The sequence below is a fragment of the Cygnus atratus genome, chromosome 23 (genome assembly GCF_013377495.2).
Source record: "Cygnus atratus isolate AKBS03 ecotype Queensland, Australia chromosome 23, CAtr_DNAZoo_HiC_assembly, whole genome shotgun sequence".
Taxonomy (NCBI): domain Eukaryota; kingdom Metazoa; phylum Chordata; class Aves; order Anseriformes; family Anatidae; genus Cygnus; species Cygnus atratus.
In genome coordinates this window covers 3,965,368-3,992,500 of record NC_066384.1, presented here as the reverse complement: position 1 = coordinate 3,992,500, position 27,133 = coordinate 3,965,368, and the positions used below count along the sequence as shown (strand labels likewise).

Sequence of the window (27,133 nt, the reverse complement as noted above, 5' to 3'; positions counted from 1 at the left end):
TGTTGTAGGTTCACACATGATACTTTGGGGGAAAAGCCTTTTTTCTCCTCAACATTAACTAAAAACATTTTTAAAAACTACAGCTTGCTGCTGATCCAGCGTTTTTTTTTTTCCATGTGAGACATTATTACAGTATGTTTACAGTTTAAGGTGTACAGTACATGAAGTTCTACACGCTACTGCACAGGCCTCCCTTGGACAAGGTCTGTTCACAACTGGTAACTTCTTGGTTCCTGCAAGATTGTGAATGTACAACAATAAACCACACAGAGTTCAGCAGTCACTTTTGTCCTTCAGAGTTTACCATTAAAAACAGTTATGAAAGTGGTGCCTGTCAATGTGATAACACGGCAAGTCGTTTTTCCCCAAACTCACTGTAAACGACAGTAACTTTGGTTAAAATAAAAAAAAGTCTTCTATGTAGACAGAACTTTGTCTCCTTTAATAAGGGATTCAGGACAAATTTGAAGGGCTGGGGAAGGGGAGAGGGATTGGGGACATCTTTCCCCAAGGGAGAAGCAGGACAGCGCAGGGCAGACAGTGGATTCTGAGGTGGTTTTGCATAAATAAAGGGCAACAGTCAGTTTCTAAGTTCTCCACTCACGCACACGCACACAGGGTCTCGGATCCCACAGCTGTCATGACTGGCCAATTAAAAACAGTACATCACAAATAACTTGTGAAACCAAAGAGTTCATCAAAGGCGACACGGAGATGTCCAACAGCCGCGACTCGTATAACGTGAACTCCGAGTGGTTCTCGTCCACCTTGGCCAGGGCGAGCAGCGCCCGAGCAGCTCGGCGCATCATGTCCACGCTCGTCGACTCAAAGGGTGGGTTCTGCATGTGCATCAAGCCGGCCTGGCTCTGCTGGAACTGCGTGGCGGCCAGGCTGTCCTCCAAGAAGCCCAGCAAGTTGCCAATGCTGCCCTTCTGCACAGCAATCGCTCTTGCTGCCAGGCTGTCCCCCTGTGCCAAGTTGGCCAGTAGTACCACAGCCATCTCTCGACACACCGGGTTCTTTCTGTCACTAAGGAAACGCACCATGGTGCTGTACAGCTTCTCCAAGCGACTGAAGGGGGGAGTTGCAAGAATCAAATCCACATTGTTGTCCTGGATGCTGAGTTTGCTGAGTGTTTCCAAAACCAGTCTCTGAGGGGAGAGGACAGCATTTGGCCCCAGCGTTGGAAAGGGATCCTGGGCCTCTGCTGATGGACATACCGCCCAGTGGAGGAGTCCATCCAGGATAGGCAAACAGATGCTTTCTGGGTAAGGGGAGAGGTCCAGCTGGCCAGAAATGTTGGCCAACGTGACCAGTGTGTTTTCACGCAGCATCTCCAAGCAGTCCCACCACCACTCCACCTTGTTGCAGCTCACCCCTTGGTCCTGCTCCTCCTCTTTCTCATAGGTCAGGGGTGCCTGCTTGCGCTCTGGATGCTTGTGGTGTAAGAGAATCAGTTTCCCTAGAATCAGCAGCAGCCCGGGATGTTTAGACATTTCAAAGTCATTGCCCGGCACAAACGATAAACTCCTGATGATATTAGAGACACAGATGCAGCGCTTCGCCAGAGAGTCCTGCCAGTCTAGGAGGGTGCAGAGAGGTGTCTCGTCCTTACTGTGAGGTTCGTCCTCCAGAATTTTTATATTTCTGTGGCTCTGAGCTGGACTAATGCCAAATGGAAACTTGCCGCTTTCCTTCGCGGTTTCTGAAGCTTTGACCTCTTCCTCCTCCCCTGACAGGGAGCCGGGACGTGCCGAAAGCATGTCGTCCATGGTGGCAGTTATCCTCTTCTCCGAGGAGCTGTCAGATGGAAGGGTCTCTCCTTCCCTAGTGCTCAGATTGCTCTCAGCTGCTGAACGTTTCCTCGAGACAGAGTTGCAGGAAGCTCGTTTGTGAGTCAAAGGTAGCTCCATCTTGCTCTCAAAGTGGGTCTGAATGTGCTCGGTGGTATCTCCACCACCGATCCGCCAGTGCAGCAGTCCACTGTCGAACTCCTGCACTCGCCCCAACTTGTCTGAATAATCTACCACAAACGGGTCATTTTTCTGCACGACCTTGACTGGAAGCTTGTCAAATTTACTAACTAGTTTCTCCTCGCTGCTCTCTAGAGGTACTTTGTCCTTGCCTGAAAATGCAGCCTCCTCCTCTTCCTCATCCTCTTCCTCCTCCTCACAGTTCAGGCTCCGTGGTTCGTCATCCTCCTCCCCTTCTTCATGAGAGGAAGATGAAGATCTGCAGAACCTTTCGGGATCTAATAGTGTTCTTTGCCCCGGGTCTCCCACCTCATATTCCTTCAGGATTCCAAAGATCTCGATCAGGCAGCGCCGGAAATACTCCACCAAGAGTTCCAGCAAGCCTGGCAGCTACGAGGGAGGAGAAAAACAGGAGGGGAAGGAAGGAAGGGAACAGTGATCAGAGAACAACTTAGGCCAATATGAGGAACTGGGAAAGCAGTGCATAAAGGGCAAAGAATTTAAGCAGCGCTGTTAATTAATGGGATCTTTTCATGCTGGCAAGTAAACTGTTTGCAAAAGAGAGCTTTCCATCCTCTGAGAAAAGAACAATGGGAAAACAGACACTGACTGTCAGTATCCAACCCGCCCAACTCCACACACACATACCTGTGCAAACATACGTGGGCTCCTGGTTCCCTTTCCTCTCTGGTTAAAACACAGGAAGGAGAAGGGCAATGCTAAGCTAAACAGCCTTTAGGGGACTGTGGAATGGTTTCTACGACAGCCACGTAGGCAATGTGGAAACTAACAGACAGGCTGGCCCCTCTGGACTGGCACCCAGGCCTTGCTGCGCACTGATCCAGGGGGAAAGACAGAGCTGGAGGGAAAAGCCATCAACACCAGAACATACAACCTCCAGCCCTTCATAGTGACCTCGCTACAAAGCCCATTTTGGCCTCCCCACCTTTTCCCTTTCTGTTTTAGAGGAATATTCCCCTCTGTGTTAGAGGCAATGCGTCTCACCAGAGAGGAGACAGCACGCACTTGCACGCCAACAAGATGTAAATACACAGGCCAGTGAGTAATCAGCACACTTCCCGGACCTGGTGCACTCTTCAGACCTCCACAGGTAGAAGGACACCTGGGAGTCTGGTCCTACGAGGGCATGAGCTGCTTTTTGCTATCTCATTGACAGAAAACTGTACCAAATTAGCACTTCAAAGACCTGCACCAGAGAGCATCTGCACCCACCTGGCTGAGGTTGAAGGTCATTATGCTGTTGTCATCATAGAGCAGGATGTTTATGGTATCTAAGGCCCACGTACTTTCAGCTAGCAGCCCGGACTTCAGAGACATCATCACTCTCCAGGCTTCAGGAGTTCCTGTAATATAAACACACGATACTTCCAGCTCCTGGAGTTTAAAAACAAAAAGGAGATACTTGATACTGCTTTCTGGTCCCATGAAGAGCAGAGCCTGCTTAAGATGTTGTACAGACTGCATGCAAAAGCAACCTCTCTGCAGACAATGCCGAACACAAACATTACGTCTGATAACACAACTAACTCGCAATACGCACCCCGTACAAAGCCAGCAGAGCCCTACCGTTTGGCAGTGCTATACCAAAGAGTAACGGCAGCACCCATCCTTTGATGGGCATAAGCAGAAAAGCAGGAGTTTCCTCTTACCAATATCTTTTGCTGTCAGCCGCCTCCTTTGCTTCAATACAGGTTGCGTAGCTTCTACTGATCCCGGAGGGAAGGTGATGTCTCGTCGTATCATGGGAGGCTGTACAGCTGCTGGTGTTATATGCGAGGCTGGGACTGGTGGTCCTGCCTTCTGCATTTTCATCCCCGAGTGCAGGAATGGAGATTTACTGGGAGAAGTGCGATTCTCCAGAGGTCTGGGCAGAGGTGCTGGGCTGGATACCTGAGGAATGTGATTCTGCATGCTAGGAGGGGTCTGGTAGTTAGACTGAGGGGGCCTAGTCATTGGGGGCACGGGGGCAGAGGGACCATAAGGAGGTTGCCGGTTCCCGTGGGAAGACCACGGTCCCTCGTGGTTTACCCTCTGTTCTGAATGCAGAATTTCATCTGTTCGAGTCACTCCGTGATAAGCAGGCCCCTGGGGCGCAGAGCCGGTGCTCTGCCGATTTGGATAGCTGTACCCTATTTCGTTGCGCCCTTGCCACATGGCGCCTTGCTGGGGGCCCTCTGGAGCAGACTGTATGGGGCCACCCATCATCTGAGGAGGCATGTTTTGCTGAGCATTGGAGCCCGGGGGAGCCGAGACCCTGTCTCTGCCAAATTGGAATGGGAACTGGTTCTGTGGCCCTCCGGCAGATCGGCGGTCAGCAGCAGGGTATGTACTCCCATACTGGTTATACAAGTCCTGCTGGGGAGACGGCTGCGCAGTTTGCTGCTGGCTCGGCTGCTGGGTCTGTGCTGGAGGCAGCTGCTGCTGCGTCTGCCCCTGCCCGGCGCTGTACGGGACATTGTACATCTCCCCTTCGTGCCGCTTGGCAGGCGGGCCGTAGCTGCCATCCATCGGTCGCTTGTAATTCTAGATGGAAAATAAAAGGCATCAACAATGTGAGATTATCTAGTTAGAAACAGGCAACCCGAGCTCAGTGGGTAGAAATGTTCAGAGCCAGAAGACCTGCTCCACAGCATCGCCTGTACGAGGGCAAGACTTGTCCTGTAGCTAGTTAGCCATATCCAGTGCGAGTTGGATCAGTCTTTCAGTTTTACAAGCCAAGACCAATTCCTTGTGGCTGGCTGCGTAGTTTCCTTGTGGGTTCTACAAGGATGCCTTGGGGCCAGAAATCTGCCCACAGAAAGGGCTTTCCTGTAGAAAAGACTCAGCTCTACCATACGTTCACCACAAACCATACTGTGTACAGGTATTTGTATCCTTTCAAGTCCAGGAATTTTATCAGACCCTCCATTTCTTAGAAAACAGGATTCCGCTGAAGTATCAAACAAGATACGTTAAAAACTGTTGTACTTCCTGCTTCTTCCTTTCCTGTAGATTTCAAAACATGTCACTGAAAGGAGCAAGAACTATTCTCTCCCCTACTTCTTTTAAGTGCAAGAGGAGAAAACAGTCAATCGCTGAGACAAAATTAAAATCCAAGATCTCTCTTGCCTCCAAGGATCTGTGCTCTGTTAAACAGTCAACTCAGAAGCTCTACTGTCATGACTGGCTTCAGATGGAGCTCTAGGGCTTCAAAGATGACAAGTACCAGAGTAACTCGAACTCTTGGCTCACAGCCCCATGGCTCCGATTGTAGAGCCAAACTGCAGAGCAGTTGGAATTATTCTTAGCACAGCTCTGCAAGTGCCCTCTCTATACTCTCCTAAACTAGAGGGCTCAAAATTATCATGAAAACATTATGGGTCTTGGCACTGATACCAACAGCAAGTCATATATAAGGATTAAGGAAAGAGATACACATTCATTCAAACTCTGCCCTGAAAGAAAGTTGATAGTTTTGAGAAAAACAAGTAAAAAGCAGTGGGGCACTGCAGGTGTGCAGGCAGGCCTGGAGCCTTTATCTGCAGGCTCAGTAAAGTAGAGAAAAAAATCCTGGGTTGTACAGAATGATCCACCTGAAATGGTTGCCCAGAACGATGGAAGAACTATTCCAAACGAGTTCATTTCATCACTTGTACCAAAAAGTGTTACAGAAACAGGATGGGATTCAGACACTTCTAGAGGAGCAGAAAAGCCCAGTAAAGCTTCCTGATCTCCCGTTCCCTGACTAGAGCATGCACATCTACGAACTACACAAGCTGTATTCTCAGAACATTCTGTTTCCCTAATGCAACACTAGAAACACTAATTAAAACTTCTTTAACTTATTCAGAAACTGGCAAGAAAGCCTCCTGTACGAAGTTCTTAATTCTGTCCAACTCCTACACATTCATAAAGCAGACAGCAAAGAGTTTTCATCACCCTCCTTTTATCCACTTTGCACACATAAAACTCCCCGTTCTGATCCTTTCTGGTAACCTACCTGCTGTTGCTGTTGATACATGGTAGTCTGCTGGCTAGGGAAGGGGCTGCCCGAGGATGTGCCTTGAGTGGAGAATTGATTGCCATAGGAATCATGTCTGGAGAAGGAACAGACTCATTATTTTTCTCATCAGATACACGCTTCACTTTCACAGTCTCAGAGCTCTTGAACTGGGAAGAGCTGTTTGTGGCAACACCCCCCACACACCTTTGCTGCTGCTGTTGCTGCTGCGGGTAGCGGCTGGGAGAGTACATCCCCGATTCTGGGGTGGAAGGCATGATGTTTGGCTGCGGAGTTCCAGCTGCTAAGTTGCCCTCAGGTCCCATGCCAGGCTCCGTCCTACATAGAAACAAACAGAAGAAAACCATACGTCCACTTAGATTCACCTCAATTGGAAAAGGATGGCCAGAAAAGCCGCAGTAGCAATTACAAAGTAATGATTTCACGTGAGTCAAGCAAGTCAGGGTTTCCCTGAGTTCAAGTACCCACCTCACTCTGTCGTAAGGACCTCCATAGGGATAGTGTGGCCGCTGTCCCATGGCCATGTTACCCATTCCTGGACCTGCAGCACGATTGTAAGGGTCACCCATACCACTGTTGGGGCCCTGCCCTGAGGACATGAAGGGATCGCTTCCTGGAGCTGAAAGATTGAGAGAAGGATCGATAAACGTGTCAATCTCTGCAACAGAGAGACATATCCCTTCTTTTGTGGAAGAAGGGCAAGCAGAAGGCTCCTACAGCACATTCCAGCATTCAGCCAGATTCAGACATTAGTGTTCGTGGAGAAAAGGGAGAGCAGCACACGTGGACTTCCTCACCTTTCCTCATACTGCTGTAAGGATCTTTATTTGGCTCATAAGACATGCGACCCATCATGTCGGAGGTATTCATGCTGGGCTGGTACCCTGGATTTGGAGTCATGGAGTTCCGCTTCTGGAACGTGGGATCACTGCCATCTGTAAAGGCATCCTGAAGGCCCACCGAGTTACTCCTGATGTGAAAAAAAACAAAACAAAACACACTTCAGAAACACAGGACTATAGAGATCCACAACGCTTCACGATTCTTCTCCCCACACATTCCCTCTCAGCTGTTGGATCCCCTAGAAGATCTGTGGTCATGCTCCTCCAACAGAGGCATGAAGAACTGCCCTTCTACAATACTATCCTCAGCCCCAGTCTCAAAGGCAATGATTATTCACACACAGAGACAACACTGTTGCTGTGAGCCATTAACAAAGAGCAAAGCCAAGGAGCCCCATCAAAACAGGTACTTAAGGCTCCAGCCATCTGTGGTAGTGACGCTGAAGCAACCTCACAGTCACAGCTTATGTCCAGCATGGTGGAAGAGGGTGCGATGGTTTTGTACCTGATGCCTGGCAAAGGCGGCATCTGACTATGTGGCGTAGATGCTGGAGTTGGTGGCTTCAAGTCTCCTCCTTCTGCCATGGAGCTGCTGGTGGACTGAGGTGTCTGAGGCCCCTGCATCGAGCCTGAACCCGCTGCAAGAACAGAAATGTGGTGTGAGCAGCTTTGCACCCTACAGATGTAACCCAGAACCTCCCAGAATAACAGCCTCTAGAACAGACAGTGAATAGTCCTTGAAGAAAGAGACAGATGAAACATGGCCAAAAAAGTTCAAGGAGTTCAATGCTTGCAAGGACACAGTGGGCCAGACCTCCCAGAGGAACCCCGTACAGTAATGTAAAGCTGAGGACATGTTAATTCGTATCACAACTTAACTTCGTTCCTTTTTACACGCCACAACATCAGTGTCACTGTGCTGAGCTGCCCAAGCTCTCTAGCCTCAACGGCTGAAGCTCTACAGTGCACCGTGTGGTAGGGAATGCATTGCTTCTTGCCAAGGGACAACCCCTGACCCATCACCGTCACATTCTCTTTCTACCCAGAGGAAGGTGGGTTTGAGCCCTCTCCTGGAAGTACCACTTTTTTTGCAAGCGATGGGAACTGCAGGACTCCTGCTGAAGTCACTGTAACTATAACAAGGCTCCTCTGTCTGCTCTGCCCTTCGACTGGGTGAATGCAGGTGAATTCAAGCACCACTCCCAAGGATTCCTGGAACAGGGAATGCCGGAGATGCCGGATCTTTCACTGAATGCCGAAACCTGTCCAGCAAGTTCCCCGACTCCGTACGGGTTGCTCTACGCTCCAGTAAGCTTTCATCAAAACTCTCGGGCCATGGCGTGTAATCCAGCTGTGCCGGAGCTCCAGGAGCTCTGCTCTGCCCCTGGCTCGCTGTGACAGTGGCAGCTCTCAGGTTTATACGCTCCTCGCAGCTGGCAAGAGCTGAACTCTTAATTAATGTTTCCATTAGTTACCATCCCCAGCACCCGATATCCCTCAGCTTCAGCCCTGCTGGCTGATGACTCATTTCAGCTATTCATTAAAATCCTCCGAGGTCACGTCCAGGGCATGTTTGTTTACACCCCACCTTCCTGGCACCCTGTCCTCCTTCTCGGCGACTCCCTCCCAGCCCGGGGAGGTCTCGGCAGAAGGAAGGGCAGAGGCAGGCCCAGCGGGGAGTTTCATTCATGAGCCCTCCCCGCCGCCCTCCTTCCCTCGGCGGCAGCGGTTCAGTTCCGCTCGCTTCCCCCAGGAATTCGCCGCTCGTCTCCGCGCCGCCGCCTTACAAATGCTGGCATCGGCAGGAAGAGGCCCCGAGACATTCCCCGCGTCGCTGCCATTTGGTGTTTGTCCCCACCCCCCGCTGTCCCTCCCACTCACAAATTTACACACAGTTGGAACCGGGCCAGCTCCATGCTCTGGGAATTAAAACCCAACGGCAGACTGATTACGCCTCCCCGGGGACACGCTGCAGTTTGCGAGCGGGAACCCAAGATGGTTCACGGCAAACCCATGCTGAGTGCCCACAAGGCAATCCCCAGTCCACTTCAGAGGCCTTTCTGTAAACACTTTTGTTTTCTGAGGGTTGTGAACGCCGGCTGCATGGAAAGCGGCTCGGTCGCTAGGAGCGCTGCCCTGACCAGTGGCCCCCAAGGCCTTCAGATCCTCTATGGCCACCACAAGTGGGCTGCGTACAACCACGCCGTGTCACTTCCACCATTCACCAACTTCTGAAAAGTTCATTTTGACAGAACAGGCTCAAACAAAGCGTAAGACAACAAGTTATGAAGTCTGCAAGACAAGCGAGTCACCCATGTCTGTGAGGGATGGCAGAGCCCCTCATCCTAATGATGGGATTCCAGAATGCACCACTGCTGTCCACTTATTTTTCAAACAGGGAAGTTATCCTCCAGGAAGGGCGACTCCTCTGCCCGTGCAAGTCTGGAGGATGCTGCTCAAAGGGCCTCAGACACCGCTGGAACAGCCGTGCCCACTGGGACTCAAAGTTCCTCCACGGCTCTTAAGTCTGGAGCTAAGGATGGGAGAGCCCTTTGAGTTGTGCCCTACGTCCTCGTTCCTGCTAATCCAGGGGGGGCAAGAGAAAGGAAGAAAAGGAAAACGAAAGAGGAGCTAAGTGATAAGGCTGAAAGGGTCACTGCAACTAACCAGTACTGCTTCTGCATATTCCTAGTTGCAGGAGTCTGGAGTAAGTGGTGAGAGCAGTTTAAAAAGGAAATAGAGAACAGTTCTCACATAGGAATCAAACCGATGGACTAAGTCTACGGAGCTGCACAAACGTGCAGAGTTTGGGATAGCAACCCTGGGAATTCCTACTGCCGATGTGCTGAAAATTATCAGTTCTACCACAGCCCTAGAAGGCAAACTCAGGACTTGCACATACCACCACATTAGCTAATAAATAAATAAATAAAACTGATGCACCATCTAATCCATTCTGACAGGCACCTAGTGCTGGAAGAAGTTTTTAGTGGCTTCCTAAACATCTCAGACCTCTCCAAATAAACTCCAAATGCTTTTAACTTCTTTGTTCCACTGCCTAGTATCTCAGGGGGAAAGAAAGAGGTTTTGGAGAGAAAGTGGGGAGGGATTCGTGTTCTAGTTTAAGTGGAACTCAGACACCACTTTAGACAGAAGTTTAGTCTAATGACACAGAAGTCATTTTATCTTGCAGAATACACCAAGACTGAATCTATACTGGGACAGGTTTCCTGACTGGTAGAAAGACATTATTATTATTGTTTTTATTTTAAGAAAAACTCTGTAACTGAGAGGATAGATAGATTCAGCTGTTAACAGTGTATTTGGACAGGCACACTTTCAATCAAGGGCTTAACAAGGCTGAGAGACAACTGCAGTACAATCAAAAAAGGGTTCATTATTCCACTCCTCAAGAGCTAGACAAAGATGATGCCAAGCTTCAGCACCAAAAAGGCTTTTTTTTTTTCCGAACATTACAGGAACTTCAAAGCATCAAAGTTTTTATTTCACCTACATGAACAAGTTCCTGACCAGAAAAGGCATCTGAGAGTTTTACTTACAAGACAAGCTGGAAAACTGAAGCATAAGTGGTTGGCAAGTTCAGCAGCAATTCAAGCAACGATCTCAATGCAAATGAGACAAATGATCAGACTTTCCAAAGACTAAAGAGTACAGCATGCACTGCTAGCCCAACCTTTTTTTTTTTTTTTTTTTTTTAATTTGAATTGAACACTGTGCTAAATATTCAGAAACTGGAACACCCCATCAGATTTAAACAACAGCATTGGGATTAATGAATTACTAACTTTTTAGAAGTTCATTTTAAAGGGCTTAAATTCTAGAACATTTAACTCATAACAAGCTTACAAAGCTCTCTGGTCACAAAGCCTCTGAAAGTCCTCACTGTCTCCTGCTAAAGACAGAAAGAAGTAATTCATGAGGAAGATGAGTGCACACCCACACCAACCATTTACTCCCAGAAGGTAGAGCTCACATAGTCAAAACAAGCACAACTTTTTCTAGAAGTTCCCAAAGCTAAGCAGTGACAACAAGGGATGCTGCTAGAGTAAGCAGAGAACACCTTGAAGATCTGACTCCAGACTTCTCTCTCCTTCAGATTCTTTTAAGGCTGTGATGGACTGGTAAGCTTAGATGTATGTGTATGTACGTATGTATGTTTTTCTTCTTCTTAAGCCTAGCTACAGAGGTGGGAGACACAAAACTAAACTATCTCAACAGGCTTGACTTATTCCCACTATCATTAGCTCCCACATCACAAAAGTATTTAATCTACACATCCACAGAACATCCAATTAGAAACAGACATGGGGGCTTTGTGGAAATTTGGAACCAGTCTGACCCACAGCATGAGGAGTCAGGCATGCAGTTCTAGAGATCTGGTTCAAACACTCATTTCACACCTTAAACCAGAGTCCAAACTCACCTGGAGAAGGAGGCTGTATCTTAGTCTGAGACTTCTTTGAATCGGCAGCTGCAAAGATATCTGGAGGGGGGTCTTCACCTCGCTCGATCTTGCACTCAAAGGCATAGAGACACTGGATGTACTGCTTCTTCAAAGAACTAGCTGCACTGCTGGACGTGCCCACATTGAGATTTGTGGCTAACTCGCGCCATTTCTTGTTTTTGTTGACCTGCACAACCAAACAAGAGGCTCTAAACTCAAAATCCCAGCTACAGCTCCTCCAAGAATTTTTCTGGAGAGAAATCATCACTTGCCATCTAAAACAAAGCATTCATTAAGGGCTAAGCAGAGTAGATACAGTTGTGTTCAAAACCAAAAACTAGTACGCTCTCTTCCTCACCTACAGGAAACTTTTCAAATAGGGAGGGATAACAAGTAGCAAATCAAATTAGCCATGAGGTCAGTTAACAGCCAGATGCAAAGACAAAGACAGTGTCACCAATCTTGGCAATGGACAAAGCTAAGAAAAAAACTCTTGAATCTCACCACAGACTGTTCTTAACCAGACAATGGGAGAGCAGACACTTGGCTCGCTTAAAGAATCCTGGGTTTTATAAGCATTATTTAAATAAAATTAAAAGAAACAGCTAAATTGAAAGTCATGGTTTACATCTAGCTACATAGTTAACTTAGAACTCTGTTGCCTACTGACTTGTGACTGCCAGACAGCGGGAAGCTCTGAGCACAAAGGTACCATCACCGCTCTGATCGCTCTGCACTCACCTGAGTCAGTCCTCCAATCTCCTTCACTGAGATGTAGAGCCGGTAAAGGTCCAAGGGTTTTCTGCCTACCGCTGGGAGGTTTGTCATGCCCATGGCCTTCTCTTCAGTGAAGGCCAGGTAACGATCTACCCAGATCTTCCTCTCAGGCTCGCCACCCAGCTCATAGAGTTTGGTGATCTTCTCATTGGTCGTAGTAGAAGAACTGGACTTCTAGGAGAAGGAAACATATCAGGACTGAGCAGCACAAAACCAGCTAGCTTATATCCAAGGGGGGTTCAAAAACCAGCCAGGTAAGAGTTCAAGGTTCTGCTGTTATACTGAGAATACCTTAATATTAGACCCGTACTTGTCTCAGATCAACGTCAGTCTAAAAGACGAGTATTACTCAGCAAAGGTATCAAGAAACCAGCTGCTACCCAGGGAATTCACAGAATATGTATCTTTAAAAAGCTTAATGAATGCTGAAGAAACCAACCAAACCTCTGAGACTTCGCAGCGCTATCTCAGAGATCCTTTGTGGGCACATTTGCACTAGATATACCTATGTGAGGAAACATCTAAGCCACCTGCAAATGAGATTCCCCATGGCTGTGCACTGTGCCATGGTGAATACTACCCCCTGGTTAGCCTCTGCTCTTACCCAAGCAGTAGATGACAGAATAAACTGACGCTGAAGACAGCAGAGGAGTAAAAACAAACACACCCCAAAGAAAAATAAAAGATTAGAGGCAACTATTTGACAAACGTGTGTAAGGAGTCCCCCACAAAGACAGTCGCTCTTCCCTTCCCCATTTACTGACAGAAGTGCGGAAATCTCCAGCTACCCAGATGCAATGCGAGTTCCCGTATCGCTTTGCTACTGCTGGCACATCAGGATCCAGGAAGACCGTCTGATATGGCACTGTATCCCATGAACATGGAATATAAGTTCACAGCTATGGAGCGTGACTATCGCACACTAGTTCCTACACACCTGATCCACTGCATTGTCTTAGTGTCTATGACTAGGACTTCCTACCAGAAGTCCCACGTATTTTCTCTGGGCCAGAAGAATTGAGATACCTATTAGAGAGCTTGAAAGTTAGAAGCTGCAGCCAGTCTTGTTCTAAAAAGGGCATTACAGATGCTGATGCACCATCCTGAGCATTAAGTCAGCCAGCATGTTTATTAGGATGCCACAGGGCTAACACGTGACATTGGCTCTTTTGGGAAGGAGTTTATGTCACAAATGGAAGTAAAATTAATATTCCTGAACTCAAGAGCACTACCTATGTCCTTCATGTTCTGGAGGGATGCCCATTAGCACGAGACGATTCTTGAACAGGGCAGGCCATGCAGACAGAGCAACCCTTAGTTACAGCTTCCAGCATCTTCTAGTCCAAGAGCGTTCAAGCCCTTGTTTCCCATAAACAGAAAGGCAGATACCAGAACACGGGAGCAGAAGGGAGAGACCCTCTGAACCTTCATGCAGGCTCCTGTTACAGGTGTTAAATTTGCAGAGCATGTGTTTTCCTTGAGGTAGCAACGGAGGAGAGTAAGGGCTGAGAAACAGCTTTTTTTTTTTTTGGAGGTTCTTTTGAAACTGGTAGCAGTAACGCAAAGAAAAATACTCCTTGAAGAACTTGCTTGCCTCCTTCTGGCTTTAATACAAGACTAGTAAGAGGTCTGTTTGTGAAACAACACACTTCAGCGTGCCACCTCCCAGCTGAGAGGTGATAACTGACTCCAAGCCTACACCAGAAACAAACTCTGTTTACACTTCTTTCACAGTTTCACTGGGACAGGTGATAATTCCTAGAACTACCCAGTTGTTTTGCAAGCGAGCTTGATTACTCGCAAAGGACTAGGAAACGCTCCCACAAGCCCTGGAAGGAATAGACACTCCCCTTCACTTCTGAACAGTTTATGAATCACAGAAGTGGGATGCTCCACTGTTTGAACCTTTTAAATAAATCCTGAAGAACCTCTTGGAACCACTGGCACAGCTCAAGCACAGCCCTTTGGGCATGACGCCTCAAGTGCGATTCATGTTGAACCTCCTTACATCAAACACAAAAATTACATGTTCCTCCTGGTTAATAAAAGCAAGACTGGCCCGGGATCGAAATGGGAACAGACAGACATCTGGAGAGGGATGGGGAGAACAGCACTTCATACCAGCTTGCTTAAACAGAACAGGAGATGCCAGCATATGCCACTCTCCAAAAGATAACACATCCCAGAAGGGGACATCCCACTCAATCGCCACACTCACAGTTAGTTAGGAATCATGGCCACATGTAGCAGCCAGATCACACACTACACGGACAATCATGCTATTGCGAAGTTTGTTCAGGGTAGCAGGCAAATCAAATTAGGTTTCTCTCAGGAACCACACTAATAGATACACATACCGTGTCATTAAAACACACAAACAAAAAAGCGGCATTTTACCTTTGACTTGGATTCTGCTTTTGGCGTCCCATCTGCCTTATTGTTCATTTTAGTTGCAGGCGTTAATTTGACATCTGCAAGACCCATCATTTCAGGACTTGCTGCCATCCCTAGGAAGTTAAGAGAATCTTTTACACTGATTTTCAATCCAGTACCATGAAGTCAGTGAAATGCTGAAGAGTCAGCACTGCCTTACCTGCAGAGTTGTTGGCCATATTCCCACCCATCGGATAGGGTGGACCCTGGGGATTTATCATGCCAGCCATGCTGTTAATTCCCTGCCCATAAGGAGGTCCAGTGCCCATCATTCCCCCTTGGTTCATGTTGGGATAACCAGGAGGCCTAGAAAAGGCAAAGAAGAAACAGACGTTTACTCCAAATAGTAACCGTTAAAATCTTGCCTTCTAACAAAACAGGTTTACTAGAAGAAGCTTTCAGCAACAGGAGATCACTTTTCCAGCAGAAGACCAAAGACCAGGTGCTTCTTCAAAAGCTTAACTACTCTTAGAGCTCTAACCTCACTCTCAAAAGAAAAGGGGATGCAGCCCATTTTGAAAGAGGGACTTCAGTTCTAAACATTTTCACTCAATCTTCATCCTCAAACTGAACTTTCAGATGTTAAGTCACCTTTAGAGGGAAGAAGGGATCTGCAAATACTGCAGCCCTGTGCATTTAAGTAAGAATACATTTATACAGATGGACGGTGTAGTGCCCCAGCCATATTTAATGCCTTTTCTCTCCTTTTTGTTATCCACACAAGCTGCATTATTGTACGTGTATCAGAAAACCTCATACACAACTGTCCCTCAGACACGTTATTCAAATGGACAGACTTTGATGCCTTTATTGGTGTTCAGAAACTGACCTCTTAGCAGTAGTAGCTAACATCAGACAGAAGACTGTGGGGAAAAAAAAAACTTAGGATAAAGAGCACAATGCCTAGTCAGACCACAAATGCATCTAAATCTAACAGCTTTGTTGGGGAAACCCAATTTATAAGCAAGTTCATGGCTCTCATGACATTCTGGTAGGCCATATACAACGGCTCTGAAATGTGCAATTAAAAAAAAAAAACACAACACAGAAAATAGTTGCAAAGTTCAGTGCTGAATTCCAGCTCCTTTCCCCACAGCAGCTCATCAAGGCCCTAAAAGGAAGAAGTTCATTACACTGGACAAGTAATGCCTTGGTTCAGACAAATGCAGCTGGATGGCTGTCTGCTAGATTTATGGGCTTTACCACACACACAGCATCTTTTAAGTCACTCATGCAACAAAGTAGACCAGAAAGCCAAAACAAGTTAAGGGATCTCAGTTAAACAGATTTCACCAATGAATATTAAAAGTTCCCTAGACAGATCGTTAATGACGTATTAAAATACACTGCTTATTCAGGCTTTATGCCTTTTTTTTTTTTTTTTTTTTTTTAACAGTTTAGATGAAAATGCCTTAAATCTTTAAGGAAGTATAGGTTCACTATACCCCCAACATTGGGTTATTTCATTTGATATCCAGATATGACACAGAGAACGGATTTAACACATCGAGACAAAGGGAAATTTCATTCCTTACCTGTTCTGGATGGAGTTGGCAGCAGCATGCATGGCAGCAGCAGCTGCTTCTTGTGCTTTGCGATTCATGCCACCTGGTGGGGGGCACATTCCTGTCCCCACCTGAGGAGGCATATTCGCCATGTTAGGTCCGTATGGTCTGTTCCCCATGGTGGCATGGCTCATCCTCCCTGGAGGAAGCCCACTGTATGGTGGCACACCAGTCTGCCCGTGCATCTGGCTCCCTGCTCCCATTGGGTTCATGCTTCCTCCCATTCCTGGACTGGGATAGTTGGCATTGGACATAGCATTGTAGTTTGGCTGCCTGGGATAACCTCCTAAGGAGATAAAAAGAGGGGAAGACAACATCATTCAACTAGTTAAGTTTATGAATCACCATAAAAATCTTCTATCAGCAAATATTTAAAGATCACTAACAGAGATGAGGGGGAGTGTTAACACCTCAACAAAAAGTCAAAGTACTTGGATATAAGCCACATAAAATGTGTTTTGACACAGCTAAGCAACAACATCTATTCAAAAGCTGTCTGAAACTCTCCCAAACCTCAACTAAGCAGAGTGAGCTAAATGGCCCAGGACAGGATGTAAAAAACTCACTTAGCCCTTTCCAAAATATACAATGCTCATTTTTCTTCCTCTCCAAAGAGAACTGTCTCTTCTTTTCTACATCTACAATACTACCTACGTCTTTTTAAACCAGGGGAAAGATGCTACATTTATAATTACATCTTGCACTGAAAGCAACATAGTTCATGAATCTCAACGTGATACAAGTACAGTTCCTTCCACCTCATAAGCAGCGCACTGTTTTGCATTACCCACGCATTAGGAGACAAATGAAAACAATTTATCAAAAGACAAGATGTTACAACAGACAGAGGCCTTTCATTTTCACTGTGCTCAGTTCCCACCTTGAGAAGCCAGCCATGCCTCACCTTGAGGTCCGTACTGCCCCCCCTGGGGTCCGTAGCTTCCCATGGAGTTCTGCTGGTATGGCCCCATGCCAGCGTGCATCTGTCCTCCAGAAGACTGCCGGGGAGATAAGGCTGAGCCAGGCTGGGGTGAGCTGTACTGGGGCATCTGAGGATTCCTCTGCATGTAACCTGGTCACCCAGTGAGCGGAGCAGACAATTATTACGGTACCCAGAGATGCCACTGGACATGCGTGTTCTTAGGAAACAATCCACAGGACCCACTAACAAAATCCTTCCAGCAACAGACTAAACAGATTTTACAGTAGTTATTATTAAGGTGCCAATGTTATCCACTAAGATAACAAATTCAATTTCCCGTTTTAACCAGGAAAAAAAAAAAACTTGGCATCACAGGAGTAGACAGTAGGACTTGACAAATGCTAGGGACTTTCTGTCATTGTCAGGGTTTTTTTTTTTTTGTTTGCTTGCTTGTTTTCTCTGGGTGACATTTGCATACTTTCAGCCATGAAAGCTGAAATTTTTACATACATTTTCCCTCCACGCTAACCTTATTCTTGTACTAGAAAAAGGCATGCAATATTGTTGCGACCATCCCTCATTTTGAAGCTTAAGGTCATACACCCTGGACAACTAGCATTCATAGAAAAGAGCTGCAAAAGCCAGAGAAAACACCTTCCAAGCCAAACTACTAGCTCGGATGGAACATTAAGAGGCCACAAGACCAGTAACAGTTGATTTTAGTGCAAGGTGCCTAAACACTTGCAGCTGATAAAGCTGGTGCAGCCTTTAAATGCTATCTCACCACAGAAATCACATCATCAGGCCAGGTAATTTTTAGTTATGCATCTAGCCGTACAAACAAATCTGTACAAATAAACCTTTTAACCCAAGACACACACCTCGATCTTGTGCTATGCTCGACTGGTTCATGGAAGGGTGCATGATACTGTCCGATTGGCCACTAGGCGGTCGGGGTGGCATCTGATTGCCTACACCACAAAAAGGAGAGTGGTTAATCACAAAAATTGCACACCACAAAATCCAGGATGCAAGAGTGTTAAAAGCCAGAACTACAAACAGCTTCAGAAGGGTACGTTAGCCGCAGCAAAGAAAAAGAAGAGCAAGATCAGCCACATCAACCCTGCGAAATAACACTGATGGTTTGCCAGCCATCCCACCCATTTTGCTTTAAAAGTTACAGGTGTTTTAAAGCAAAAAAGAGAGATCAAAAGATCTCAACAGCCATGTAATACTGACACTGGCCAGTTTCTCCCAGGTGACCATTTTAATTCATTCTCTAGCTGCACGAGACGATTGCACCCAAAGATCAACACGTGCCAAGGAGCATTACCTGGTACTGCAGCAGGTGAAAGTGGACCGGAGCGGGACTGAGCAACACTAGCTGGAGATCCAACAGGGGATGGTGAAGGTCCTCTAATGCCTGGCAGGTGAGGAGAGGTATGTGGAGAGAAAGGAGACTGAGCTGGGTTACTCTGCTCTCCTTGACTGCTGGAAATCCCTGATGTGCTTACTCCAGGACTCAGGGCTCCTTCTGTACCCATGGGTAGATCATCTATTGAACCAGACAGGTCCTGCAATACACAGAGAAACAGATCAGCCAAAAATGAAGAGACACGGGGCTATTCTCTCATATACCATCAAGAAAGACTGCATTTCTCCCTTAGGCATACTACAAATTGAAATCAATGAACTTGGTTCATGTTATTGTCAGTAACGAAGGCTGCTGAAGACCGAGGTAACTGACGAATGTCTCTTATCCTGCTGCCTGTCTCTGAACCTGACAGCTCCCCAGCTGTTTTACTGAGTGTTCACTGATGGTCCAAACAGCCGTCTAATTCTCCTACTTGCTTCTTTTAATTCAGTTTAGAGGCAAGAAATTGAAGAATGCATCAACAATACACACAGAGGAGGCAGTCCATGTGATCATGACTTGGAAGAGAAACATGGCTCAGCCTCTGAACGACAGAAAACTTCTGCTTCACCATAATTAATTCATAAACCTCAGATGAGCTGGGAAACTACTCACTTGAGATGAATAAAAACAAACTAAATAGAGATTTAAAAGAAAATCATAAAACATTCTTCAGGGTTCCCACTTTCTTCAAAGGTAGCAAAAACTAGCAATTACAATACTAGCTTTTAAAGTTCAGCTTTTTTTTTTTTTTTTTTTTGAAGGCAAGGCTAGAGAATGCCTCTCCTACTGCACGTATTCACCCTGAAAAAGAAAAGCACAAAAAGCCTAAGGAAATTGAAATCTCCAGTTGCCGCAACAGGGACTGCAAAGCTACAGCACCACAATTCAGTTGGCAGGTCTGAGAAATGGTGATATGTCCAAGATAATTACGTGCAAATCCAAGGTGCACGACTGTCCTGGCTGCCTGATGCTAGGGTGCGTTGGCTACTCAGGGTTGGCCTGGAGTACATGAATGAGTCCGCAACAGGGTAAGACGAGCAGGCTGTGGTGGAGTGTTTGAACAGAACACTGGAAGTTTTAACTATTCCAGGGACTTGATCTCTGCCAGAGATTCAAAGGATCGCAGCAGGTGAAGAAATGGCAGTCCAAAGCTTACCAGGCCCTTGCCCACCCTTCGCAAGTCTTCAAAGACTTCCAAGAGCAATCAGCTTTGGATCAGAAGAGCTCCAGACTGAGCCCTGAAGGCGTTTTAGATCAAGCTCCCCTGAACGGAATTCAGCTGACCAGCACAAACAGAGCCAACCTCATTTAAAACACCATAAAGATTGAGCCGACTGAAAAATAACTTGGACACCTTGGTCTCATTTACACTGACCAGACGATGCCCTGGTTAGCAGCAGTTCAGATGACATTTTCCCAGCTCTGTGCAATGTGGAAGGACCTCAGTCAGACACAGGACACTGCAAACTTATCAGCTGCCAGAAGCAAGAGCCCTATCGCTCCGTAACACCTGTCTGCCAGGTGAGGTGTGAAAAGGCTCTGAGAGCACATCCCCATTATCTAAGCTGGAGAACAGTACTTCGCATCTTGGGAAGGGGAAAACTGGAGTTACGGAGGAATAAAAAAGACCTGGGAAATATCCAACAACCTCATCACACTTGTTGGACAGAGACCGACACTCAGAAGGACAAAGGGGAGAGTTGGGCATCAGCTGCACCACTTTGTCTGCTGCAATAGGGCAATCTTGCCCATTTTAACAGCAGAATTGGATCAAAATGCTGGCAAATGCCACACTTGAGCTGGAAATGCCGGTCACTTGATGGGAGGACTTAGTGCACAGTATGCCCTTCCACCCCTTCCATTACTGCTTCTGTTTGAGAGAGAATTTCCTGCACGACAGCCTCAGAGGTACATTTGCTTACTTATGAAGCATTATCTTCCTGGGGAAAAAAAAAAAGCTTTGTTTTATTTCAATGAAAGCTAAAAAAAAAATGCAGAAAAAGCCTAAAAATAGTGTCTCTGAGGTTTTACAATTTTCACTACCTTCCTAATGTAACACCAGAAGCATTGCTCATTTACGCAGCTACTTTTTTTTTCTTTTTCCCTGGAAAACTTTGTCAAACCCCACATCCCACTAAAGACACTATCTGAAGTGGGAGCAAAGAGAGAATTTCCAACATTTTGCATTAAAAGGCATCAACCAACACAAACAATCAAGAGCTGAACACTCTTCTCTCCTTTGCAATTCCCATTTAAGACTGAGATTAATCAGATTTAACTTCAGCTACTGGCATAAGATACACATCTAGGTTCCCCTCTAGTCAATGAGAGGATCAGAACACCTACGAGTCAATTCAGCCTGACCTAAAATTGTTTCTAGTAGCTACTGACATTTCCTTTAAGGTCCTTTTAGGCTAAATCACCAAACACATCCAAACATTGTTTTTATCATCACTGAAATGAAGCTGGAGGCCAAAACCCTCTGCAGCTTTAAAACCCTCACCACCACAAGCTCATGCAGTCCAGCAGTTCTGCTGGTCAGCAGTTAAACCTTCAGACCAGAGGGGCAGAGCTACTATCGCTATTTCAGTGAGAGATTTTTAGGCTCAGAAGAAAAGTACATTAGAAATGTACACCCGAGACAGCGTATGGGCATGAAAGGACGGGCACAGGGCAAGTATGAAAGGTGAAGCGTGCAAGTTCCCTTCCATTATCAGGAGCCTAAGTGAGACGCTTCTCCAAGTGGCAGAAGGAGTCTGCCTCCGGGATGTGGGGAGGTCACCGTCTGCTACGTGGTGTGAGTGATATCCATGCATGTCCCGGGCAGAACAAGAGGATATGATTTGGCAATACCAGGCCAAAAATATCTGCGATACATAAAATGAAGCAGTGTTACAAACTGTTTGAATATTAACTCCTAGGTAACTAGATAACAATCTTTGAAGCTGATGTCGTCGACCTTGCCTGTGCATCAAAGCTTACCCTAAGTACTGCAAGTCATTTAAAAACATTCAGTTTTAATTAAGTGGGTTAATACGGGGTTGCTTCAGACATGCAAGCGAGGGCCTCTCTGCATTGCTGACATACCATCACGGACCTCACATATATGAGAAGTAAGCCTTCTAGCTTTCAGGCTTTGGATCAGACTCAGATAATCAGTTTAAATAAGTTAAAAATGAATTATGTGTAAACCTTTCTTGGATGTTAGGACATGTATGAATTGATACAGGACAATATCACATAAACCAAGTAACTCACGAAGCAAATTTCACCTCTACAGATTTGTAAGTTTTATGAATCCCGATAATAAAGTCATTTCCCAGCAAAGAAATGTTCCAGCAGCACAGCAGCATTTTCTAAGTGTGTTATCCAGCAGCACTAAGTTTCTCAGAAGTGTGATTCCTGCAAGTGGAAGGAGAGAAGCAGAGACTGGAATGCTTAAGTGCAAGCAGCTAATCAGTAAGGAGCTGTTTTCCACCTATCAAGTTATTTTCTCAGGATGCCAACCATCAAGACACGGTGTTTTTCTAACTAGACCTAAAGGACACCCTCCAACTTTGATATCCCATTTATTCAAGTGCACCACAAACTGGGGGAAAGGAAATCTCTCAACCTCTCTGCAGACTGTTTTAACAACAGTTACAGCAGAGAAGCCTTAAAGAAAAAAAGAAAAAAAGGAAAACCTCGCTGCAATAATGGAGACCTGCTGCTGTCAGTGGGTTCTGGACCAAGTCCAAAGAGGAGAGGGCCAGCGAGGTTTTATTTGCCTCCCGCAGAGCATCAGGAAGAGACCTGGAAAGACGCAGCAGCACCACGAGAAGGGCTCTCCTCTTCCCTCCTCCTGCGAGCGCAGCCAATCGAGCCGAGACAGGAGGTGAGGCTCAACAGCAGTAACTCTGCCAACTTGAAGGAAACGTCAGGGTCTGGAGAATTTCCTCACGTGTTTCCAATGTGTTTTTTATGCATTTTATTGCTCATCTGCCATGCAGATCAAAAACGCTGGAGGGATTCCAACTATTTCACACAGAATCTCACACTCCAGGCTGGCTGCAGCCCCAAAGCCTGAGTTTCTTCACTTGAAATACTGCCCAGTGTTATTTTGGGATGTGACCTGATAGCGGAAGCCCACAGGGACCCTGAAACGATAACTGTTCCAGCTGCGATTGGTTGCCCAATCCTCACCGATGCCAGCATGGGTTTGTCAGTACTGCTGACAAACAAGGACTCAGCAGCTAACACCTTCTTTTCACACCACAACAAAACCATGCCTGAAATCACACAATCTGGTACCCAAAGGAGGGGGCAGGGGAGTTCATCTATCTCTGGGAGAGGGTTGCAAGTCCTGGCATGACCAACACAAGGGAGCCGGTTAGTTTGTGCTGGAAACAGCGAGGTTTCTTTTATACCAACAGGGGAACCACCATTTCGCTATCTGATACGAGCTCATTTGTTAAACAAACACGAAGATGAAACAACAAGAAATACTTCAGATCAAGGTAACAAAACCCCAGAGAACAGATTCAAGGCTCTGCTCCGGCCCACCCCACTGATCTGGAAGAGCAGGAAGACTGACCAGAAAGTAAATTGATCTCCTCACTGGGGACTGCGAGCTTCCTGTGCTGCTCCCCTGCCCGTCCCCAAGGTAAATGCATATGAAAAGTGTGGGGGAAGAGGGAAGGAGCGCAGTCAGGGCCTACAATCGTTACGTCTATCAGATCACTAGATAGCACTCAAGGAAATTATGAGCTGGAGACGAGCATGTGGTAGAGGTTATAAATTCTGCAAGGCCAGTTGTTTCCATAAAGATGCTTACAAGCAAGACCACAGCACAATGGCTAAATTTATTTCCCCGATTCTTTCTGAAAGGGAAAAAGCCTCTTCATTGCTTCTGACTAATTGAAATACCTACTTTTGATTCCAATTTCACGTTCTCTGCAGCTTACTTTCCACTCATTCAAGAACTACCGACACCTAAAATTACAAGCTTGTCCTCTCCTCCCCTTTATTTCCACCCCCAGCATACCTCAAAAGTCCTCTCTACCACAAGAACGACACAGCTGACCGGCAGGCCAGAATCTCCCTGCTATTTCAGGGAAAACAGACTTGTTCCTCCTTCTAGAGTACAGACAACTGAATCTTGCATCTTATGCCCCACAGAGCAACACATCCCGTAACACCAAGTGGCCTGAAGACCTCACTGTGCTCCATCTAGCATATCCTTCAGGTGCACAATGACACCTCGTAAAGCTGACTTGAGATTTCCCCAGATCTGACAAGGGGTCCAGGCAGGGCCCTACAGCCCATCACCACCTTTCTATTTACAGCTTGCCTCTTTCAGACTGCTTCCCCAGTAAAAACTAGAAGCTGGAGTTGGGGAACACAACTTAAGCTACAGTAAAAACCCATTTAATACTTATTAGGATAGAGTAATCTCCATCTACAGCATCCACAATCTCCAAAGTTTTTTCTCACCAACAAACTGAACAGTCAGAAGGGAGTTTTTCAGTCTCCCAGCTGATCCTGCTTACCAGAGGCACACTGGAAAGGTCCTACACTCCTGCAGGCCTCACCTACGACCAGCTCAACTTCACCTGCCATGCTTTAAAATCCTGTCTAAACCCATCAGCACTTACCACCAAAAAGACGTAAGTGACTGAGAAAGGGCCCTGGATGGGGACGAACATCGTTCAGCTCGCTCTGCTCTTCTACAGTCGTTAATGTGTAGAGAATAAAGGGTCAAGCTCTACGGGATTCTTCCAACACGCTTTGGCTGGACAAGAAACGAAGGGGAGGAGGAGAAGGAAGGATGCACGCACAGTGCGTTTCCAGCACAACCTCTCTCCACACCCAGAGCATCACCGGAACTTACAGCAAGGTCACAATCAGGGCCACTGTTGCCAAGTGTTCCCTTCGGTACGTGACAGGTCTGGGGGAGGAGCAGGTGGCAGGAACCAACAGCATGTATTTTTGAATTGTCAGTTTACCTGTTACTGATTCTGAGTTCATACCTGTGTGGGAACTATACTCATCCACATTTCCAAGCTACCAAAGACTAATCAAATATAATCAAAATCTAGCAACACAAGCGACACACTTCTTTACCATACACAGCTTTCCTCCTCTGCCACGTACCTCTCAGTTTTTACTCTCTGAGGAGCTGAAGAGTTTGTTTTTAGTTTTCAAGGGAAAGATGACTTTCTCCTGGGTTAAGAAACAGGGAATGCCCAGGAAGATGCCTGCTGCAGTAGCATGAGCTGCACAGCGCGCTTCTGTGCTTTATGAGAGCTTTTTAAGTTTAAGGCCTTGCCTCTTCTATCCCTCTTCAAATAGGGCAAGGCCAGCAATGAGAAGGAACAAAGAGGTTCAATTATACAATGAAATGACTGGGTTTTGCCCCTCAAATTTGTTCTTAGAAGTTCAAACCCTGATCTGAGCAGTAATAGGGTTCTCAGGTTCTGCTTCATGCTCATGGAAAAAAGCGAAGATCCCAGTTACAAAACTAAGCATGCATAAAAACGTTCAGGTTCTATTATGTGCCACTTACTCATCCCAGGAGTCCTTAAACAAAGGACAAGTGCTAGGCTTTTACTACTTCAGGAAAAAAACACCAGCACAGTAAAACAAGTATGAGGAACGTAACACTATCAAGGCTTCAGCCTCTGCTAGATGGAGTCCATATTCCCTGCCTTTATGAGGAGTTTAAGCTCCTCTCAGGCATCAGTGCTGACAATTACAAACCTAAGATGGGGACTAGAACATGCAAGAGAGATTTGTGCAGTTTCAGCTCAAAAAAGAAGCTGAAAAGCTCATTCTTCCAGGCTGGCTTTAGACAAACTGGTAGAAGCTGCTGGCTCTAGCTGCACTGCAGGAAAAAGAGCGTTTGGAAAGGAGGCTGTCAGGAGGAGGGGCTCAGCGTCACACAAGAAATTTTACTCTGATTGCAAAAATAAGCTGCTGTTCTAATCCACCTCAGTAAATCTAGGTGAGTCGGGTCATTTGGCAGAAAGCAGGTACAAAATCAAAAAGGGAGAAAGAAAGACGGAAGTGCTGCTGGCTTTACTACATTCCTGCAACGGGAGACCTTGCAAAACAGCCAGCACTGCTACCGCAGCAGCCATTGATTTTTCAGAGGTCGATACTCCACTCCCACAGATCTGCTCGGCAGGAGCTTTAATCACATCTACTGCTCCTACTCCGTGCCACCCCTCCTTCTCTTCCCCCTCCAAATAAAATTAAAAAAAAATAAAGAAAAAGGGGGGGGGTCCTCCCCCTCGAAACACTGACCAGATTAGCAAATTTCATATTCTGCCTCTTTGGAGAGGAGAGATTCGAAGGCTGAGGTTGCAGCACGAAGTACAGAAGGAGTAACGTGATTCACGCACAGAACAAGATGTCGCTGAAGGGAAAACCCACCGTGTGGAAAGCCGGCGTTCCCACCCAGGGAGCGCTGGGTGCTCAACTCTTCTGCAGGACCCTGGGAAACACAGCAGCAAAGCCCCCCAGGAGATAGTTGCCATTTAACCCTTTGACAGCTGCTCAGCTTCTAAAAGTACTCCCAGGTTTATCTAACCACTGGTACGACAAAGCATTCAAAGCAGCAGTGGAAATGCTGAAGTTCTGCCTGACACTTTGGCTAGCGCAGAAGTTGGCCTGGCCATCCAGGAGCAGCACACTGCAAAAAAGGGTGAAACTTGAAGCTTCAACAGCGACACCAACCCTGAAATGGGTTGCAGGAAAGAAGTATGCGTGACCCGGGCACAGTGAGCAGTGCTATCACAACAGCATCAGAGGATGTTCTCAGCAACACTGATTTTTCTACTTTTTTTTTTTTTTGAAGGGTGCTGGGGATGCAGGGGAGCAAGAGCTACAAGTTGACCACATCAATCAGAAAGGCTGGTCCAGCACCAGGCCCTGGGAAGGAAAGTGCAAGTGAGAAGCTAGTATGGGTCTCAGGTGACAGACCACAACCTGTTTATTTAAAGAGCCTTTGTTTTTCTTCCAGAGTTTTTTTTTTGTGTTGTTCTGCTTCGGTCTGAAGACAAAGCCCAGATCATACAAGAAGCTCAATCCCGTAAGAGGCAGGAAGCTACCCTCTTGTTGCCAGCCTTAAGGATATTCCAACTCCCCAGCAGTGCTTCCTCTGGAAGGCACTTTCCAATCTCTGATGTGTTCAATTTAGACTCCAAAGCATTTAGTCATCTCAGCATGTGATTATGCCACCATGCCAACCACAGGAGCTTGGGTGGGCAAAGAAATGCAGCAAAGGCAGGAGTTTGAAATAATTAAAAAAATTAAAAGGCCCCTGTTAAGACCAGTACTTCAGATTTCAAAACAACTCCGCTTTTAGTGTTATCATCAGCCTCTGTGAAACAATTAAGAGTGACAGAATCCATTTCTAAAAAAGTGTAAAGAAGAAAGATTTTAGGAGGGAACGAGATTTGTTAAGGCACTGGATATTTGCAAGCCTGATGAATCTGGCAGTGCCCTCGATGGAACAAGCTGGGAAGAGACAGCCGAAAGCTGGCAGCTCCCTCCGAACGGTGCTGCACCTGCAGGGAGACAGCGATGGGGCGACACGAGGGCTATGGATAAGCCCCCCCGACACCACCAGCTGGGGTGGTTCTAGGGAAAACACTTTTGTCCAAGAACCTGTCTGAAATACTGCACCCAGGTACCACTGACCTGGATGGGACAGAGAAACTGAAGAGACGTTTAAAA

The 27,133-nt window shown here is 46.5% G+C and overlaps 1 protein-coding gene across 2 annotated transcripts in view; it reads right to left on the bottom strand.

Annotated features, from left to right (window-relative positions):
* The window catches only part of ARID1A (AT-rich interaction domain 1A), a 60,810-nt gene that overhangs the window by 670 nt on the left and 33,007 nt on the right, over positions 1–27,133 (bottom strand). The window contains exons 5-20 of one of the 2 annotated variants that reach the window (XM_035562309.2): positions 18,332–18,572; positions 17,880–17,969; positions 16,981–17,148; positions 16,047–16,362; positions 14,672–14,817; positions 14,476–14,585; positions 12,043–12,252; positions 11,281–11,488; positions 7,342–7,474; positions 6,792–6,964; positions 6,463–6,613; positions 6,181–6,312; positions 5,974–6,070; positions 3,644–4,517; positions 3,207–3,337; positions 1–2,363 (exon numbers count right to left, since the gene is read on the bottom strand). The exon at positions 1–2,363 is cut by the window's left edge and continues 670 nt beyond it. In XM_035562309.2, coding sequence (XP_035418202.1) covers positions 639–2,363; positions 3,207–3,337; positions 3,644–4,517; positions 5,974–6,070; positions 6,181–6,312; positions 6,463–6,613; positions 6,792–6,964; positions 7,342–7,474; positions 11,281–11,488; positions 12,043–12,252; positions 14,476–14,585; positions 14,672–14,817; positions 16,047–16,362; positions 16,981–17,148; positions 17,880–17,969; positions 18,332–18,572 — 4,905 coding nt within the window. In that variant the 3' untranslated portion in view covers positions 1–638. The remainder of the gene's footprint in view (positions 2,364–3,206; positions 3,338–3,643; positions 4,518–5,973; positions 6,071–6,180; positions 6,313–6,462; positions 6,614–6,791; positions 6,965–7,341; positions 7,475–11,280; positions 11,489–12,042; positions 12,253–14,475; positions 14,586–14,671; positions 14,818–16,046; positions 16,363–16,980; positions 17,149–17,879; positions 17,970–18,331; positions 18,573–27,133) is intronic. The other variant, XM_050715202.1, reaches the window with a different exon arrangement.